Source organism: Pteropus vampyrus, unplaced genomic scaffold (genome assembly GCF_000151845.1).
Source record: "Pteropus vampyrus isolate Shadow unplaced genomic scaffold, Pvam_2.0 Scaffold25, whole genome shotgun sequence".
Lineage (NCBI taxonomy): Eukaryota > Metazoa > Chordata > Mammalia > Chiroptera > Pteropodidae > Pteropus > Pteropus vampyrus.
The window spans coordinates 9,349,503-9,371,888 of NW_011888806.1; the positions used below are offsets into that span (position 1 = coordinate 9,349,503).

Genomic DNA, 22,386 nt, shown 5'->3' on the forward strand with positions numbered 1-22,386 from the left:
CGCGGTCGCATTCTGACTGAAACACAAACGATAGCTGCGGGAGGGAGGAGAGTTGAGGAAGCAGGGAACAGACTGAGGAGGAACTTCCCTCCACCCGCCCAGACTGGGGACACAATTCTCAGGCAGGGAGAACAGCATTAGATCGGTACCACCAGATTCTAACTGGAGGAATTAGGATGGCTGCTCGTCGGCCAACTAACCTTTCTAAGGTAACTAAAGTTACACAGGGAGGGACCTCAGGAATCCCCTGGAGCGTTTCTTGAATGAGGCATACCACATATACACCCCCATTGATCCTGAGGCCCCTGAGAATCAGCAGGCAATTAATATAGCCTTTGCTACTCAGGTGGCCCCCGATATCCGGTGTAAATTGCAAAAAATTAGAAGGTTTTGCAGGAATGAACCTGTCTCAACTTGTTGAGATAGCCCAGAAGGTGTTCGACAACAGGGAGCCACCGGATGACTCCAAACATATGGCTAAAATCCAAAGCTACTGTCATCAACCCAGCCAATCTGTTGCCAAACCCAGACCGCGAGACCCCCGTTCACGACTGCATAGATTTCACTGATGCCATGTGTTCCTCGCGGCCAGACCTCAAAGACTTCCCTCTGCCTGAGGCCGATGAAGTTCTGTTCACCAATGGGAGCAGCTTCATGCAGGAAGGAAGAAGGAACGCTGGGGCAGTGGTGGTAACTCTAACTGGCACCATCTGGTCACAAGCTCTTCCCCATAGGACTTCTGCTCAAAAGGCAGAACTCATCGCCCTCACTGAGGCACTAAGATGGGGAAAGGATAAGGCAGTCACAATATACACTGACAGCCGATACGCCTTTGCCACTGCACATGTACACGGAGCCATCTACAAGGAAAGAGGGCTTCTGACTTCAGCTGAGAAGGACATCAAGAACAAGGGGGAGATCTTAGCCTTACTTGAAGCCGTATAGATGCCTAAGACTCTTGCTATTGTTCTTTGTAAAGGGCATCAAAAAAGGAATAGTCCTGAGGCTGAGGGAAACTGAGCCAATGCAGAGACAAGAACAGCGGCCACAAGGCCGGTGGGGCCCCCACCACATCTACTGACTGTTGTCCCTTACCCAGAACTGCCTCCGTCTCCGGCCTATACGGCAGAAGAGAACACATATTTTCAAGATAAGGGAGCCACTAGGAACCAACAGGGGTGGTGGCCAGATGGAAAAAATCAGGCTCTCACGGCCCTTGGAAGGACTCTCCTCCACCAACTACACCAGACCACACACCTAGAGTGAGCTAAGATGCTCCGAGCTTTAGAACCCTACTTTCATTTGTTAAAAGGGAGAAGAACTGCAGAGGAGATTGCCTCACGATGCCCGGCTTGTGCCCAAATTAATCCAAAGAAGGGGAAGATAGAAGAACCTAGGCATAAGGAAAGAGAAACTTATCCGGGGGACCACTGGGAAGTAGATTTCACTGAGATAACCCCGACTGTGGGGGACTACAAGTATTTACTTGTTTTTATAGACACATTTTCAGGATGGGTAGAGGCCTTCCCTACCAGGAAAGAAACTGCCTTAGTAGTTACTAAGAAACTGCTACAAGAAATTCTCCCTCGATTTGGTCTCCCTGGAACTTTAGGGTCGGATGACGGGCCAGCCTTCATAGCAAAGGTATCACAAAAACTGGCTAGCTACCTAAATTTGCAATGGAAACTCCACTGCGCCTATCGGCCCCAAAAGTTCGGGCCAAGTAGAGCAAATGAATCGGACCCTAAAAGAGATATTAGTCAAGTTAGGATAAGAAACTGGTGGGACCTGGGTAGAAGTTCTCCCCTTTGCTCTTCTCCGAGCCAGGCGTACTCCATATATTAATGGATTCACTCCATTTGATATTTTCCTCGGAAAACCCCCACCTTTAGTACCTAGAATAGAAGATGAGAAAAAGGCAGAACTACGTAACTTTGTCTTACTTAAGTCTTTACAGGCCCTTCAAAGTGTACAGAAGGAGATTTGGTCTGGGGTTCGTGCTGCCCACTCAGCCCTGGGGGACAGACTTCCCCATCAGTTTCAGCCTGGGGACTCTGTGTGGATCCGGAAGTTCACTTCCAAGGGACTAGAACCCAACTGGAAAGGACCCTTCACTGTCTACCTGATGACGCCCACTGCAGTTAAAGTAGACAGCATCCCATCATGGATTCATCACTCCCACATGAAGGCAGCACGAGAGTGGACAGCTCAGGAAGACGGGCCCTTAAGACTAAGACTCAAGCATACATAAGTATAACCCTTTGTTTCTTCCTTTTTATCTCTTTAGCCCAGGCATTTGACCAGCCACGATCAGGAGGAGCATTAATAACTTTGTTAACAACAATACGCCAGGTCTTAAATAAGACCACCTCAGACATAGGACAAGATTGCTGGTTGTGCCTAAACCTAAAACCCCCTTACTATGTCAGGGTAGGAACTCCCCTAAACTTAACTGACCTCAGCAGGCTAGAACTTCAAGTCGATTCACTAGAGGTGGTCCTCCAAAATAGAAGAGGTTTAGATTTATTATTCTTAGAACAAGACAGATTATGTATGGCTCTAGGTGAAACCTGTTGCTTCTATGCCAATGACTCTGGAATAATTAGAGCAAGTTTACTAGTACAGAGAAATTTAGATGCTAGGGAAAAACAGAGACTAGAATCAAGTCACTGGTTTCATAGGATGTTCAATTGGTCACCATGGCTAACAACCCTCCCATCTGCTGTAGCTGGACCTTTAATCATCCTCCTCCTCTTGTTAACTTTTGGCCCATGTTTCCTCAATTTCTTGTTTGCATATATAAGGAAGAGAAGTAACTCTATTAAACTTTTAGTATTATAAAATTGAGGCTATGAGCAAATTCCGCATGAAGAATCAAGGATTTGATTTTCTCCTAAGGCCAGTGGGGAATGTTACTGGCTGGAAAATTACTGCTTGGCTATTGCCCATGAGAACATAGGCTATAGCCCATGGAAACATAACATTCTGACAATAAGCTTTCTGCTTCTGTACTCCTGCTTGCACAATCTACCTGTGGGTTGTCAGTTAGTAATTAGGTTTATCACCTAAATTATTTTGAAAATACTATTTTGCATAATTTTGTTTTTATTTCTAAATGTAATAAGCACCTTACTTTTCCTTTATTTAATTGCAAAGGGTTTCTCAACTTTAAGTGTGCTGCCTGGTAAATTACAGTTTGACAACATGACATTCTAACAATAAGCTTTCTGCTTCTGTACCCCGCTTGCACAACCGACCTGTGGGTTGACAGTAAATAGAAGAAAAATAGACTTTTGTGTTAAGACAGAATGAGGAATGGGATTTAGGGCTTAAAAACCTTGTACCTCTACATTTCGGGGCTGCTTAATTTGGGGTCTGCATACTCCTGGCAGACCCAGCTGGCTGAATAAAGAGTGTGTTTCCTATAACTCACTGATTGCTGGTGGCCCATGTGTCTTTCGAGGCGTGGTGGCTACAACATAAGTAGGACTTCGGAAATTTGTCACTAAAGTTACAGTTCTTAATGAGAACACTGACCCTGTTTAGTATTTTCACATCTTAATTGAATCTTAGCTACTAAATTTCTAAGTTCTTGCATTTATAATTGACTGCTAATTATTTTGGTTCTTGTCATGTCTAGGTGCATTGTTTACCCCTTTTGTGGCTGAAACTCAGTAAGATTTGCTTTAAATTAATGCAAACTCCTGGAGTCTTGGTTTATAATTAGAATTTAGAACTCTCTGTGAACATCTTATGTATAAAATTATGTAAATATATGTGGCAAAAATAAAAATCACTAGTATTTGAAATCAAAACTATTTCTTCCACCGGATAGCAGGAGAGTATTAAAAATCAGGCAAAGAATAAATTGGTGAAACTGATGGATTTGTAAGAATTATCAACACATAAGACAGATTACTGGGCTTTAGGTTTGACTAAGCAAAATAAACATAACTCTTGAAAGAAAAAAATTATTTAAAATCCACTAGAATTTAAGCTCTACCAAATAGAAGATAGGCTCATTGAGAGCGTTTAATAGCTGAATAAATACTGGATTGACGGATGGATGGATGGATGGATGGATGGATGGATGGATGGATGGATGGATGGATGGATGGATGAAGTCGATGAATGAGGAAAAAAGCCAAAAACAAAATGCTCACATTTTGTTTTTATTCACAATTCACTTTTTTCATCTTTCTTTGTAGTTTCCAATTTCTCTTCTTTTTCCTTTTCCTTAAGATCCAAATCAGGTAATTATACTTTAAGTTTCCTTTAAGAAAGTATTTAAATGAATACAAAACTAAAACAAAATTTTTTTAGATTTTATCAGAAAGAAATTTGAGACCAAGAATTAATGGTTACCATTCCCTTTTGTAGACCTTTAGTTACTTACATTTTATCTGATTTAAGTGATTTGATGTACAAATCTCACATACTTTTGAAAACTGACCTAAGACCTGAAACTTTTCTTGATCATGTGTGGAGAAACCAGTAGAAAAAGCATTTCAAGTCAACTTGGGGATGCAAGCTCTGCTATTTAGTACTTTGGAGTATCTTAAGCTCCTTTGAGCCTCACTTTCTTCTAGAATATAAAATAGTAAAAATTATTTCTTTATAAAGTCCATTTCACTTCTTAAATTTTATGTTTATGTCTGCCATTAATGAGGGAAAAAGGCATTTTTATTTAAATGGAATCCGTCCTAGATGGCTTTGAACTAGATTTAAGGTTAAGGTCATGGTATAATAGGATTATTTAAATTTTACTTTTGACAAGAATGTATTGAATAAGGGATAACAACTACATATGATGACTAACTCAAGCACAAACCAAAAAATAAGTTATGTATACTATAGTATATTAATTCCAATTTTTTCTACAAGTATAGGAAATGAAATTATTTTCTTTCATAAAGAAGTGGTCCCAAAATATAGCCTTTTTCCAACCTAGTAAGTATAAGTTTAATGATCTTTTCAAGAAGTCCCTGCTATGTTTGGAGCCCACAAAAGAAAATGGGGGGTTGTAGGGAGTTACTTAAAATATTATATGAATCTTAATGATATAATTTTAGAAATGCTGAGAATTATAAAAAGCATGTTTTCATTAATAAAGCTAATATAAAATGTATAACAGAAAAGATAGATAAAATGCTGAACTACAACTCCTTTATTATTTGATTGTTTCCTTTTAGGTCCTGATACTTAATGAATGGTCTTTTTTTTTTTTTTTTTAATGGTCTTATAGCAATATATTCTAGTCTGTTAATCTATAACATTTATAAAAATATTACTTTCAATACCCTATATAAGATGAGCCAGTTCATCATGAAAATTACTGTCTTTATTTTCCAATCCACTTAAAAATAAAATAAAGCATAGCTGTTAAATTTAAAGCCAAAAAACAATTTCAATGCCTGTGAACAATTCTACATTCATTTATTCAATTCATCCAAACTATAAATCAATAAAACAACCTCTTCTACCATTGATGAGGGTGAAAGTGAAGAGTCAAAAGGCTTTGAGTTACAAATAATTATTTTAGGAGAGATGAAATAGACTCGATTATTTCTTCACTAACAAAATATTAGTATAAACATATAATACATTGAAGATTATCAAATTTAAATCCCAACAGATAACTCTTTTACTGAATTGCACATCATTCAACTTTTTAGTTGAGGCCATTTATTCATAAAATAAGTTACTCAGAATTTGAGTTTATGAAAATATAGGAGAAATACTTGAATGAACTTACAAGATAACATTAAAAAATTCTATTTTCCAGTCTGTAAAATACTTGTCACACTTATACATTTTCTGAAATCAAGACACATTTCACAACAGATACATACATTTCAGCGAGGATCTTTTTCTTTAAAATACTATCTTAACTAAATGGTACATTTTACAGTTGATAGTATCTTACAATCAGGAATATGCAGTATTTTTTTTTTAATGTCAGAAAGGCCTAAATCATCTGCGTGCTTGATATAAATTTTCAGGATTCTTCAATACAGACTATTTAAAGTCAACCATCTTGAAGAATAAAGTGTCCCAGAAATTTTAAGGTCAAACAGGTAGCTTCTGAGCCTAACTAAATAAGAACCTAAGTCTTTTGAGTTCAAATAGCTAAGTTCTCCTCCCATAATCCAGTCTGTTTAATCAATATTATAGTCCAACTTCAAATGGAAAATCTTAAAATTCTAGCATATTTCTAACTAAAAATGTGTCCGGAAACTAGCTTCAATGATTAGTTACTGGTAATTACAAAATTAGCAAATTCATCTTTGTATCAAAACATGGCTAAAAGAGCACCAGCCTGTAATTGAAAAGCCTAGATTCTAATCTCATCTTTCCAATTATCTGTATGATCTTGGGTAAATGTATGGATTTAGCTCCAAGATCTCTTTTAGTGAAAATATTAACTCCTCACACGCGACTCATTCAAATGACCATATCTGAACAATTAATACATATTTATACTTTTTCTGAACTTTAAAGCACTGTTGGCCACAGCCCATCCTGGAAAGAATCCTGACAGAATAATTTATAGAACTGCCCTACATTGATAAGAATATTTTTCTCCTAGTGATCCTACTTAAGTCAAGAAAACAGAAAAGGATATCCTAAGAGAATAAACACTACCTTGAGTCACTGTTCCTGCCTGAGAACAAGTCAGGCAGTTTCTTCCTGCCAAACAGTAGCAGTGTAATCAGACACTTTCATGCCGGGAGAAGGCCATCCTACCCCTCACTCAATGGGTATGTCATCCTTGTCAAGTACAAGTCCCTTATTATAGACCCAGAGCCAAGGATTTTATGGATTTTAGAAAATACTACACATAACTCTTCCAGAGGGATTTAAGGCAGAGTTCTGAAACCAAACATTCTGATGTTTTTCAGTAAAACTGATAGTCACACGAAGGGGAAAAAAGCTTCCTGTCTTTTCAGTTCAGGTTTACCGCCAAAGGAGTTTGACACTAAGTCAAAACAAACAAACAAACAAAACTCTTGATTTACCTTAGCTCTATTTCTGTCTTCTAGCTACAGAGTAAGCCTAATACAAGCCTAATACCTTTTTCGAATGTCTAAAGAAAAGACAACAACCATGTCGTTTTCCCTTCAACCCCCTTTTCTTCCAATGCCCCATCTGCGGTCCAACTGGAACAAAGATAGAATTCTTTCAGTCCCTCCTTCAGGTTGACAGGAGTTAACGTCATAGGACTTTCCAAATGAATATCTTAGCCAGAATGTAATATACATTTACACTGAGACAAGGCAGTGTTTGTTATTTCCCTTCTTCCAGGCTTCCAAGAGCACCTAGAACACCAATTCTTTCCCCTTTCCTGTGGAAATTATGTTAACAGTGAGCCTCAAAAACCTATTTGAATCCTTAACATTCTCTTCCTAACAAAAAAATACGTCAACTCCCAAAGACCTCTGTCTTTGTCTGATTTCAACTCTTTTCTGAACATCTATTTTAATTGATTTGTGACATGTACAATTAGAGTAAAATAAATGTATTTAAATTACTAATTTCCTGGTTAATTTTTTAATTCAGAATTTTTGAAAATGAGAACATAAGCTCTTATTCATTGATCTTGATCTTTATATATCAACTAAGAGTGTTGAAATTTCTTCATAAAACTGAAGGCTCTGAAGACAAGAATACATAAGGGTTCCATTTTCTAAATCAGCTTCAACAAGATCATATAAAGCAAAATGTGAAGCAAATAATTAAAAAATAAATTAGACAATTGTGGTACTCCTCCTAGAGGAGCTTGATGTGGCAGGAACATCCTTCAGACCACAGAAGATAAGGGGGAGACAATAAAAAAAAGAACTGACAGACAAGAACCAGATAGAAAGCAGAAGTACGGCTGATCAGAAACCTGTCTTTATTCAGATTACAATTCTTTAAAGAGCATCAAAGTTGTTTAAATTTGCTTTAAGGCATGCTTTAATAGAATACATACAAAATATGGTTGTTTATAGTTCTCTTGACTAGAAAGCAAAAAATTGTGCTGCATTTCACTGTATTTACTAATTTTATTCTGATGTAAAACTTTCTAAATGAAAATCATTTTGAAAGTGAATAAAATAATTTCTAAGTCACCTTTCTAGTATGAGTTCTGTGATATTGCCTTATCAGTACATGTTCCTTTGCTGGCCTTTGGCATACATGGAGACTGTGAGCTATAACCCATGGCAGTCAGTTTCAGAGTCCTCACTCCAGTGCGCATCTCGTTTCTCTGCCACAAGTTTGATGAACTGAGAGTGACTGGCATAAAGCTTGAGTTTATCATTGATCTCCACCCACTTCACTTTTCCAGCATCATCTCCAGCTTCTAAGGTAAGGTTATCCATTATCTCACCTGGTTACCAAAGGAAAAACATCACCAAGAAAAAGTAATTAATTTGTTCATCTCTTTTGCAGCACAACTCTGTATTTTCAAGTATTGTTACTAAAAATAAGTAAAATCATCATTGTATTAGGTGGCCAAGTGAATCAAAAACTAGAATATCCCAAATTTTCCAAATGTCCATACTTTAACCAAGTTCCTAAATTTTAAGACATTAGTAAGAAAGCTTTTCTCTTTAAAAAAAATATTATCCTACAAAAAACAGAGTTCATATTAAATAAACACAAAACCTTACATCAAAATAAATTCCAGAAGGATTAGAGATTTCAATTAAAAAAAAAGAAACAAAACAATTATTGGTGATTTGTTTTATAGTCTTAGGGTAAGTGTACCTTTCCAAGCATGACATCAAACTGGAAACCATAAAAGAAAATATTTGTAATTACCAAAACTTAAACGTAAGGACTCACAGTCACTACTGGGAATATAAATGGCATATTTCTGTAGAACTTGGCAATATTTTTCAAGTGCTTTTAAAAAGCAAATGCTCTTTGATGAGCATTCAATCAACAAATATCAGAGTGCCTCTTATGCACCAGACTCTGTGCTAGATACGGAGGAAATAATGAAAAACAATCCAGCAATCTCACTTCAAAGAATTTACCCTAAGGAAATAAAAATACAAGCCTGTCGAAATTCAGGGCAACATGATTTATAACTAAAAAAAAAAAAAAAAAAAAAAAAAAATGAGTGAACATATCCAAACTTTCCATCCACAGGGCACAGATTAAATAAATGAGAGAACTGCTACACAATGGATTCCCATATAGTCATTAAAAATGAAGCAGATCTACATATACAGATGTGAAAAAATGTCCATAATACATTTTTAAGTGAAAAGTCAAATAACAAAACAGAACGTATAGTATGAACCCAGTTTTTATTTTAAAAACAGCTACAGGAGGTCTGAAAGGAAAAGCAAAATATCAATATTGGTTATCTTTGGGAAATAAAATAATTGGTGTTTTTAATTTTTCTTTACATCACTTATTTTTTAAATAACTTACTATAAACACTTATTACCTTTATAATAGTTAGCTTTATAATAATAAAATAATAAAGCTACTTAAAAATAGAACCGACTGAATACTTTAGCACAAAGTTTTCTCAATTTCCATCTCAAATGACAGCTCTTTGTGTATCCCCATCACAACGACAACATCAAACCATCAATGGCGACCGGAATTAAAAAATAAACCTGAATCTAAAAGTTAAATTAAAATATCTGATTATCTAAATAACAATGTACTCTAACAACATGTTCTTCATCAGAACTAATAATGATTGAAGTTCTTTTACCTCCCTCTTCCCTTCTGGTCACCTTATAATTTACACAAAACAAAATTCTAAAATGTTTAAAGAGGTCCAGTCTGACATGTAAAAGTTTAGAAGTCATCACTACCAAGCTGACATGAAAAAATTTGAACCAAATGAAAGCCAAGAACTCTGCCATCTTGAAAACTAGAGAAACAAGCAAACACAGAGAACACAGAAGCCCACCACTTCAGCCAGCAAGTGTTAAGACCATTTAAAAGGTAATTGACTTAATTTCTGGAAACTAATCTGTGGACTAATTTTAGACATAAAATCTTCTGGAGGCCCAGGACTGGGGTGAGGGTAGGAGAGGGGTCACATTTTCTTGAGTTTTACCTCCAAAAATGATACCAGGTTCTTATGGTGAATATTGGAGAAAAATCCCCACTCGCTTTCAGCAGGGAGAACTAGAAAGTAATCATTCTGAAATACCCCCGAAGCCTTCTGCCCTAAAGGAAAACTATTTTACTAAGGCTTACCCAACTTGAGGGAAGAGAATTGCCCAACTCTAGACTTCCTGTCCCTCCTAAGGCATGTGAGGGGGAGGGGGAACTGCTGAGAAGCCGTCATGATGGTCGTAGCCCAGGGGCACAGGCTCACTAGGAGTGAAGGACCTAATCAAAGGATTCTCCTATGAGTCCCCTCCCCCACTCCTTATCACGACATCAACAGAACTCCTGTATAGTAACAGCTGGATACAACTGAAAGGATTGCATGGCTCAGACCTTATTTAAGAATTCTCTAGGGAAACCCAAACACAACAGAAGAGACAAAAACAAGGGCTGACACAAGGTTCTGACATAATTATGGCAAATAATAAATAAGCATAACCTGACTCAAACATAAAACCTCACACTAAAGGTCTATTTGCCTCAGTTCCTCTTACTAGATACATCATGTCCAGGTTTCAAAAAATACTATAAGGCATACTAAAAGGCAAAAGCACAATCTGAAGAGGCAAAGCAAGTATCAGAATCAGACTCAGATATAGCAGAGATTTTGGAATTATCAGATCACATATATTTTAAGTTTAAAGAGAGAATAGAAGAGTGAAAACAGTGATTTAAACAACTCATAAACTATATAATCAACCTCTAGAGGATCACTCCAAAAATAAACAGTTCAATTAATCAGTACTTAATTCATATGCTTCTAAGTTAGATTTGCATATTTCTCCCCTGATATATTTCTTCTAAGTTCTCAATATCAGAATGAACTCGTGTAATACTTCAGTTAGGGTAGCTGTATAGCAGTAATGGAAATGGCACTGGAAGTTTTTCCAAGTTCAACGAGCAAAAGTAAAGAATGTGAAATTGACAGATCTTCTAGTTCCAGCCAATTTTATAAGTGAAATAAGAGTCCAAGAAAACAAGTGATTTACACAAGGGCCCACAGCTCAGAAAAGAGTCATGTGTAGGACATTCAGTTCTCTGATATGATACCCTCATTTCATTATGCTATTGATAAAAACAAAATATATAAAATGTCATCCAACTTAGTTATATGTTTCAAGAGAAGCCATTCAATATATAAATTAAATATCATAATAAATTTTTAAAATAACAGATTTCCCTTCTCTTTTTATAACAGATTTTATTTTCCCACTCCCTACAAATTATTAAATCCATAGACCAGAAAAAGCATTCATTTTAAATTCTTTCAACAGCTGGAATTTTTTTCATATTGTCTTATGTTTTAATAAGCATGCTTGTTATAAAATTATTTCAAATAGTAAGACAAATATATATCCTATTTCTTTTATCCTGGCCATACTTCCTACCCAAATCTCCAGTTGCTTTTGTTCTTGTCTTACACAAATAGACTCATAGTATATAATTTGACAACTTTAAGGCACATAATTTTAGTCTATAAATTCAATCTTAATTTTATATGGTACCAAAGAATGTAAGGAAATTAGTTACTGGTAATACTTTTAAGGCTCTCTTCTACGTATTCTTTTAATATCAACAATTTTGGCTTCATATAATATAATCCTATAATCAGTAGCTGATTGGCTTAAAATGGTAAAATGATCCAAATTTAATTTTGCCCTACTAGGCTGCTTGATTTAAATTGATCCTTTAATTCAGTTAATTTAATAAACATAAGTAAAATTACCTGTTTCATCATGGTAGTTCACAGCTTCTGTTTCCATCCATGCATTATCAGTGTTTCGAGGATCATCAACATATCCCTTATATATCTATTTTTAAAAGGAAGCAGACCAAAAAAAAGCGTAGGGTGAAATAGGAGTGGATAGAAGAGAAGCATTATAATCACAAATGTAAATCTCCTGTTCCAAAGAAGTGCACATATAATTAACATAACTGTACACTTAAAAAATGGTTAAGATGGTAAATTATGTTATGTGTTTTTTACATAATAAAAGAAATATAAATGTCATAGAACCTTTAATGTAGCATTCCATATGCTTATTTTAAATTCCTTTTGAGGCTGCTTTAAAATTCACAAAACCCTCAACACCTCAGATTCTAATATCAGAATTTTATAACAATCATATTTGGCCATATGATTTTTTTTAGAGTCTCTATAATTTAAGTATTCTTCTGTTTTAATAATTTCTGCAATTATCATTTCAGACATACAAATATAGATTCATCTAGTTAAATAAAAGATATCTATAAATAAAGTTAGCAAACACTAATATTTAAACTATTAATACATGACAAGATCTGGATCTAGCCATCTAACACAAATGTGACCCAAAGAAATGGACAATATAGAGAACAAATTAAGAAATCTTAATTCTAGAAAAAAAAAAAAAAACAAAGCAATCCAAACAAAAGCCAACAAAAAAGAAAAAAATCTGTCCTTTTCCTTAGAATTAGTGTACATTTCCTTATAAGGTGATTTTTAAAATATTTACAAAGAGTACGTAGACAAAACAGACATGAGACTTAAACGGTTATCAACCAGAAACGTTCTTAATAACATAACCTCAGATGTAAATGTCCTTTCAAAAGAGCTGAATTAATGCACAAATTTTTTAAAGTTTTTCTGTTGGATGGGTGAGCTCAGTGTCACATTAGTTCACACCTAAAGAAAAACTAGGAGGAAAAAAAGGTATTATAATAAATGATGTAACTGACCTAAAAGTGGGCTCTAAAACTTTCAGTAAAAATCTATTTACGGTGAAGATCTACTACAATTTAAGTTGTTTTTATGAATATGTACAACAAATATACAAGTATTTCATTTTATTCAGAGAATTATCTACCACATTTCCAGGTGAACTTTAATTTTCGCTAATCCACACAGTACTAAATCCTTCCTAGGAACCATCATTTCTTACCACTAGATGTTCCTGGCTGAAGAGTCTGTGCAACTGTTCCTCTAATTTTCTCTTTTCAGCACTGGATTTCTGTAAGGAATTGAGAGCTTCCTCACCAAATTCTCTTTTCAGTGTAGCACTAATCTTCTCTCCTGGATCCACCATCCCCTAAGAGTCACATTTTTGTTTTTGTTTTTTTAAAAAAAAAAAAAAAAAGTAATAAGCTTTAATTCATTCAACAAATATTTACTGAGTGATACAGCGGATACTTATTATTCTATCTGCCCACAGTCATGATCTCTATTCTTCTGTCATATGTTCTTCTCTAAACCATTTCTTTCTTGTAAAAGCAGCCTATCAGGGTATCTCATATATTTGACCACAGTAATTGGTCCAGGGTTGGCCTATGGTTAGCTGAGCCCATCAGACTCCTTTCCTAGTATTTTTCAAACAAAAGCAAAGGAAGAAAGGTCTGGAGGCAAGAAAGAATATAGCAAGTTGATCTTAAGCTGATCTAAGTTATCTATTACGTCTAAAATTATCAAAATTCAACAAAAAATAATGCTAAAAATCTTACCTTTGGCTTAGAGTATGTATCAAGTTCTGAAATGGGATCCCACATTATTGAGTACCTATTTTACACCAGTTGCTTTGTATGCTATCTCTAGTAATCTTATTAAGTAAATATGATTATCCTTATTGTAAAGATGAAAGTCAGAACTCCACCTTACCCAGCTCAAAGTGTGAAGGCCAGGACACAAGCCTACATCTAACTACAAAGTCCATTTTCTTTCCCAAAGGTTTCAGATTTAGACTCAGATTCTAATAGCCTTATTGTATTATCCTACACTTATTATTGACAATGACATTAAATTTCAATGATAAATGATGAAAGAATAACTAATTGAAGTGGGGAGGAATAGAGGATAAATGGAGTAGAACAGATATATATGCAATAACCTTGCAGTAAATAAAGTGACTAAAAAGAACTTAAAACATTAATTTGATTTCATTTTAATGCTCACCCCTGGGATTGCCCATTCTCCACAGTCTTTCCTTTTGATTGCAACAAACTGTAAGATGTTTTTCCCAGAAATAGGGTGGGTGATTTTATTTCCACTTCTATCCCTTTTCCACCTGTAAATAGTAATGTAAGATCATACCGATTTAGGACAAAGACCAAGGTTCTATCTCAAGCTTGAGACAAAATTATAATGTATTTTTCTTTATAACAGTACACATAAATTTACTTTAAATCAGCACCTTTTACCAAAAAAAAAAAAAAAATGTTTTGTATTAGAAATATTCTATATTTAGCACTGCTACAACCCAGAACTTTCTATAAAAGATATTATATTCTCTGTGATGAAAATTCAGGATATAAAGTTTTTATACTTTTAAATTACTCCCCCCGCCACCCCAATAAAAAGCATTTAAAAGGAGAACAGAATTTAAAGGAACGGTCATAAAAGTTTTTTTTTTTAAGTCCAAGGATCCTTTTTAAGAATTAGAGGTAGTATAAAGACCTGGTAATTTTTTTTTTTAACAGTTCACTGTTGTCAGAAAAGCAGACTACATAATACAGGCTTAGTGGTCTCAAAAGTAGTGCTTCTCAATCTTTATGCCCCTTTTTTGATTTAAAAAAATCTTACTCTATCCTTAGTTTAACTTTATACTTTGAATTGAATTGAATATGTTTTCTTTAAAAAGTATCGTGGCAATGTTAATTTCAGAATGTATTTTTTTCTAATCATAGCTTTCTTCCTAAAAATGTTGATAAACTTCCTTTTACCCCTTTCCCTACCCCAATCACATTCATCTGCCCCCAACTCCAATTCAAGAATTGTCCTAACACTCTCTTAGGCTAAGATAAAGATTCTGAATTTCCAATACTAAATCAAAAAAGAAAGTCTATGATCTAATCACTGCTCTGCAGGAGTTTCCATGAAATAAACTGGTTCAGATATGAGCCTCCAAATTTCTTTTTATAGTGGCTGACTACCATATCTAACCTATAATTCCTCCCCTAGGAGAGCTCATATACTAGCAATGGAGCTAGAAATGTAAGTTAAATTATAAGCAGAGTGACAGTCTGATAAGTACAGTAACTATAAATGAAAGAATAATAGATAACAAGAAAACAACATCTGTTTTCAAGGATGCCAGCTGGAGGAATAACAAACAAGAAACAATGTTGTAAAATAAAATGATGTGTTCAACATGCATAGTTCCCAGTCTGTTGTTTTTTTAAAAAATCATTTGTTTATAATATCTTCCATTGGATAAAAAAATAAAATGATGCGTTCAAGAAACTGAATGTATATGTGGAGTCTGGCAACGTGAGCCATCAGTGAGAGAAAGACGGGATATGAGGCTGGAGAAGCAGGCAAAAAATTCATCAAATTCATTTGCTTGGAGAGTCAAAGAATATTTTTAAGCAGGATAAAGCTATAAGCAATATTTATCTTATAAAGCTCACTCCCTTTGACAGAATTTTGGAGGTTGCTTTGGAGGGAAGCAAGACTGGAGGCAAGAAGACCAGCTGGGAAGTATTGCCATGATCCAGATACAAATGATGAAGATAGGACTGAGGGCAGACATGGTGGGAATAAAGAAAGAATAGATTTTACTTTCTTTTTTAAAGGCAAATTTATATAGCACTTATTATGTACCTGATAGTGTAGTAAGTGCTTCAATGTATTTATCCATTTAAGCCTCTAAACCAGCAGTCCCTAACCTTTTTGGTACCAAGGACTGATGCACCTATGAGAATCTAATGCCTGATGATCTGAGATGGAGCTGAGGTGGTGATGCTAGCTCTGGGGAGCTGCTGCAAATACAGATGAAGCTTCGCTTGCTCTCCTGCTGCTCACCTCCTGCCAGTTCCTAAAAGGTCACAGACAGAAACAGGTCTATGGGGGTTGGGGACCCCTGCTCTAAATAACCTTATAAAGTAGTTGTACTATTGTCATTATTTTACAGGTATGAAAAATGAGGCACAGAGGAGATAACTTGCCCAAAATTGCAAAGTGAATAAGTTGTATAAACCAGGATTTGAACACAGGCAATCTAGTTCCAGAATCTCTACCTTTAATCGCTATATTATTTTACTTAAGCCAAACAAACAGAATGTTTACACTAATTAGATATGAGAAATAAGAAGGCGAATGATGGCTCTGGTCACTTACAAACATTTACTGACACCTACTACACATCACATGTAAGGAACTGGGAAAACAAAGACTAACACAGACTCTTGGCTGTTCTGCCAGCCAGCCAGCCAGTTATGGTCAGAGCACAGGAAAGAGAAGCAGAGTAGAGAGATGCTGCCACACAAAAAGGCAAGATCAGACAGATGTGAACAACTTGCGTATTATGTTTACATTCTGATTTTTTTCCTGAAGGGACTCATTTAAGGATATTAAGCAGAATAGTTTCTTGTTATGTTCTTTTATTACTACCAAATAAGTTATCATCAAATTTAAAACAAAATTTCTTTGACTATAACAAAAGAAATAATAGTCCTATATACATACTATCGATATTCTCTTTCCACTTCTTGATGGATCATACCTTCCTGTCCTTCACCAAAACTGGAAAGAAAACCACTTGTGGGCTCTTTTATAGCCTTGGACCATTTCTTAACCTTCGGTTCTCTCATTTGTATAATAACAGAGTTATGCTCAAAAAGTCTACCATTTCAAAACAACACGACATACAATCATCATGTTTACTCACTGCCATTATTTGGTCCACCATAGATAAATATAAGCTAATTAGAAGCTAACTTTTAAATCTGACTTCCCTTTGTTGCTCCTTGACCAATCCTTGGTAGCATTCCTGCTTCAAATATTTCACATCTTCTTGTTTTTAGTCAACCTCACCAGAAGTGGAAAAAACTAATACTGCCATTAATACTTATTTACATTATTTTACTTACATTAATAAGAATATATTAACTTTTGCTATCTCATTTAAACCACAAAGTTTCTAAAGGAATTTAAGCTGGATAGATAGGCATGTTGGTAGGTAGATAGGTAGGTAGATGGGTGGGTAGGGAGGTGGATGGGTGGATGAATGTATGGATGGATGGAAGATGGATGGGTGAATGAATAGATGGGTGTGATGGGTAAAGATTCATTTTGGCAGAACTAAAAGGGCAAGTAAGAATAAGATGGCACGAGTATTTGTACCTCTTAAGGTAACTTGAAAATAAGGAAAATAAGCTGCTTTTTCAGACTTAAACTATGAAATCATTATTATATCTCAGGTCAGAGAAAAATAGTCTCCTGGAAGAACAAAAGGCCCTTAAAATATCAAAACTAAAAAAAGAAAGAATATCTGCATTAAATATTAGCATTATTTAAAGAAGAAAACTGACAATTACATGTAAAGAGGGAGCTGGTCAGTGAAGAAATTCTAAAAATGAAAAAAATTAAAAGGATGACAGAGGTGACAGAAAAATCCAGGTGTGTTGGAAAGATGGTCCCTATGGATATTTATGCTAAGTTGATCTAAATATTAGATTCACCTACCTTTTTCATTCTGATGCATGTTGATCAACGAACCTTCAGAATATGATTTGGCTTACCAGATAGATCTGCCTCAGGAAAAGAGTGGCTTTCCCCTGTTCTGAAACCTTCAATGGCTCCAGTTCACACTTAACTTTGGCATTTAACATTCTCCACAATAGAATCATATAAAAATTAATTAACTTTATCACCCACTATTCTCCTATAAGAATCTTTTGTTTCAACCAAGCTGCTTTTTTTATTGTCCCTCACTACTCAAATAGATACTACTACAAGTCTTTTTCTAAGGGCTCCTCCTATCCCCGATCCAAGCTTCACGTTCAGCTCCGATCTACCTCCTTCATAACACTGTTCTTGGGTGCTCTGGTTTACCATCATCATGCCCCACATCCAATCTTCTAATTTTCTAAAGCATCCTATATCACCCATGTTACTTTGACATGTTTTCTTATTCCATGTCTATCTTGTAAATTTTGCCATAGCTCTTTAATGAAAGGGAGCTGAAACTACTTTTTTATATCTTCCAAAGCACCTACTCAATTCTGACAATAGATAGATGCTAATAAATATCTGGTGAATTAATTTTGTTTAGATAATGCCTAACCTACTCATACAACATAAAACCACAGCTTTACACTTATAAAACATCACTATAATTTTACATATAGTCCCTTTAACACATAGATTTCATGTGTGTGCATATGTATATACACACGTGTATACAAATACATATATGTACAGAAGCATGTGTACACATACAAATACACATATATACATACATAATGTACATTTTTCTATATATATGTATATACATATATATATGTATATATATGACACATGTTTACAGTCTGTAGTTTTCTAATCACTTAGCTCTTTGCTACTGAAATGTTGTTTTAGTTCTTACCTGGTTATGATGGGATCTGCAGCATGATTTGGGCCCCATCGCCCCAAAAGCCCTCGGCCAACCAGTCCGGTCCGTCCTGCAGGATTTCTGGAAAAAAAATCAACTGAACAGGTTTTCTTTTTTAACCAACTTGATATGGCCCAATAAAAGGTAGTAAGAACAATAAGAAGAAAATCATCTCTCCACACAAATTCAGTAGCACTATCATATATCTAGCACTAAAAGCACATACTTCCTTTTACTGTTATTTAATTTCAGTTTTCACATATACTCTTAAATGCAAACTAGAACCTGACTAGACTCTTAAATCTTGGAGAATGAAATACTCTGCACCTAACTATTATCTATCTCTACAACAGCGACGATTTATTCAAGATACTTTTCTCTTCACTTTCTCATCATCCTCTTTTTCTACTTCACTTTCTTACAACCTCTCCTATTAACACATTTTTTGTTACATTTTAAAGTCTATTATTCCTCAGTGGGTTCTTAATTTTTATTCTCAGTAATATATATTTTGTATCATATAATCAAGTAGTAGTATTATTTAATATTTCAAGATTTCAAGTATTTCAAGTATTCTATTTTTAAAGAAAACAATTTTATAAAAGTTCCAATGTCACCTCAATATTAAAATGCTTGTCAGATAAACATAGCAGCACTCATGCCTGAGTAATTTTCTTCCAATCAATAGACCTTAAATGTTCAACTATCATCACTACATACCAGTAATATGCCCTAATCTGCAATCTTACCTATTTAATATTATATCTTTTTCCTCTCAGTATGTAAAAGTAAATAACTTCCCAAAATTTCTCTTTCAGCATCTCCTTTTATTCTGGTCTTCCCCCTGTGACTGTTATTAAAGTTAAATGAATTTTTATACTGTTTTGTACTAGACTCAAATATTTCGGCAAGACTTTCAGATAAAAACAGAAGGATAAGACATGGCACCTGGCCAGGTGACAATACTACTTTTCAAATTCACAGGGGGAGGGGCAGGGTGGCGATTAAGTATGTTTTATTCCATGTAACCATACACTCTGAACACAAATGATCAAAGCAAATAATTAAGAGAGAGAATGCTGGTTTTAGAGGTGAGCAAGTCTGTAATTTATAAACTAGAAGTTTTGGAGAAGACATATAGCCTGAGAAGCAGAAAAAGAGAAATGAAAGAAACATATAAAGAAGAGCAGAGATGAGACAGAGAAGCAGTCCTGATAGATTTCCAATTTCACCCTTTCCTAAAGTTAGTTGAATTTTCCGCTTTAGGTTCCTAGAGATGAACCTATAGCCCTAGAGTAAGTCTCACTTTTTGCTTAGGAAAGCTAGGGTTGGTTTCTACTAGTCCAAGAGTCTGGACTAAAACAACATGCTATCTTGCCCTTGCTGCCTATGCTTTTATATGTGTACATATCTTTTAATTTATGTTACCCAGAAAAGAACCTAAGCAATTAGTCAAATGCAAAGAGAGTTTGACAGAAGATTCAATAACATAGAAAGGCAAATAAGTTATGACCAAAGAGGGGATTTTGCAAAGGTAAAGGACTTTGCAAACATAAAAGACCAGGTGCAGTAAGAGGAGCGTTATCTATTTCCTGTCCTAAAGGAACTAAGAACACAAATTGCAACATTTTTACAAGGTAAAAACCATAATTACAAATCTGTGATCCTTCCTTGTTTTATCTGGGTCATGCTAATTTTTACATTTCTTCCAAACTTTCATAATGGCTTCTTAAGGAAAATGGAAAATTTGGGAGTTGTGTAGAAAAGTAATTTTTAAAACTATAGAAAGATTCTTGATGTTAAATTATTGGGCTATTTTTATTTTACTCTTATGTGTTTGGATAAACTCTTACTTTAAGGCATTATTCTATTTAATAAATAACTACTGAATATACCATTTTCAATCTTTTCTCTGTTAACATATTCAATTAATTAGTTCTACCTTCAAGGCTGAGTTACAAAAAGATGCATTCAAATCCCGCCTCTGCCACTAACTCACTACATGCAAATTGCTTACATTTTCTCCTTATCTGTAAATGAAACTAGAAAAATCCACCCACAGAGTTATTGTGATGATTTAATTAGATCGCATATATAAATTCTTTTGTACAATGTCTGGCACACACAAGCACTCGATAAATGTTAATTATATTTTCTACCTTTTGAAGACACATTATTGTAAGATGTTCCATTCTCAGTACCTACCTAGGTCTTCCATTTTCAATCTCATACAGGCCATTCTGGCTCTTTCTCTCAACATGTCCATCTTTTTCATTAAACTTGGGAGAAAAGTTACTTTCACTGTAATGAGAATACCAATGCAAAGTAAGAAATAATGGTCCAATACTACCAATAGCTTAACCAAACCTTACAATACAAGAATATGTATCATAACCCTCTGGGAAGGACTAATGGCAGAAGAACTGGACTTTATTTCCACATGCTACAAAAGAAGTCTATAATTACTATTAGCCAGATGGAATGGCCTGTGGGCAAAATATGGCAATTATTTGTTCCCATGTAATTCCAAAAATAAGATTCCTTCTGATATCTTGATGTTTCTACTATCGCAAAGTAATTTTAATTTCTTCAAATGTACACTAATATTTTTATCAAAGTAAATCCACAAAACAGAAAATTTACCCCATAAACTTCATAATAAATATAATGTAGATTTAAAACAGATATAATATGTTGGAAATGTTCTGGATCTCAATCTAGATAATAGTTACAGAGCTATATAAACATAAAATTTAATGAGCTATACCTGCACGCTTAAGAAATGTACACTTTACTACATTTATATCACATCTCAAAATAAATATTTTGAAAACAGACATAAATAAACTACTTTCCTTACCATTATCAAATCACTGACATAACTGCACTGTCAATGAATAAAGAGTCATATAGCACTGGACAGTTCATGGGCAATTATGACATAAGTTTCACTTTTTTTTTTTTTTGCTTTAATTCCAGTAAGTGAGCATAGAAATTTTTGTGTTCTGTTTTGGGAATAATTTCTAATTTGAATGATTCACACATTTTCTCAAGACTTCTAACCAATCTTCCATCTAACACACAAATAAAAATAATTAAATGGTAAAAGTCATTAAATTATAAAACCAGCTTTACACTGCTCTTGGGATTCTAGAAATTCATTGTTAAAAAAAAAGCATGAACCTAATTATAATTAAAGCATAATGTTTGCAATAAAGCTTGATTTAAGTAGTGATATAAATTCAACTCCTAAAAAATTTGATGAAAAATAAAAAAATGCATTTAATCTTCCTCTGTTCACACTATATAGCACCCCTGTCAATGTCATTAATTTAAACTGTGTATATGTATAATGTATGTATGAATATGTACATCCTCTAAAACAGGGAAAATATGTACATCTTCTAAAACAAGGAACTTATTTAAAGCTAATAATTTCTCCACAGGTTAGCTTCATGATTAATTAATAATCCAAGTACTATAACAAAATTGCAAACACATCTTTGGATAAAATAAGGAACTGTGGTTCAAAAATCAAATGACAGCAAAAAGTTTACAGTAAAGTTTAACAACCTAATAAACTAATACTGGATCTATCGAACTAGAAAATTTTTTTACTTAATTAAATAATGCCTTAAAAGGACTATGATTTACAATAAGTTAACCTATTAAACAAAAACTTATTAAACAACCTTAAAACTAGGCAATTTAGCACACTAGTTAAGAACATAAATTCTGGATTTAGACAGAGTTCAAGTCCAAGCTATACCATCTATTTGCCCTTTAACCATCTGCAAAGGACAAACTTTCTGTGCTGCCATTTGTGTGCGTATATGTGTGTTTTCCTACAAAGCAGAGATAACAACCCTGTTTGCCTTCCAGAATAGTTATAAGAATAAAATAAAATAATGCTTAT

General features: G+C 34.5%; 1 protein-coding gene across 1 annotated transcript in view; it reads right to left on the reverse strand.

Moving 5' to 3' along the window:
* Nucleotides 1-5,323: 5,323 nt before the first annotated feature.
* Nucleotides 5,324-22,386, reverse strand: part of NUDT9 (nudix hydrolase 9) — a 28,368-nt gene continuing 11,305 nt past the window's right edge. The window contains exons 3-8 of the mRNA XM_011356319.2: nt 20,676-20,771; nt 18,465-18,551; nt 14,054-14,165; nt 13,050-13,196; nt 11,855-11,939; nt 5,324-8,374 (exon numbers count right to left, since the gene is read on the reverse strand). Coding sequence (XP_011354621.1) covers nt 8,196-8,374; nt 11,855-11,939; nt 13,050-13,196; nt 14,054-14,165; nt 18,465-18,551; nt 20,676-20,771 — 706 coding nt within the window. The 3' untranslated portion in view covers nt 5,324-8,195. The remainder of the gene's footprint in view (nt 8,375-11,854; nt 11,940-13,049; nt 13,197-14,053; nt 14,166-18,464; nt 18,552-20,675; nt 20,772-22,386) is intronic.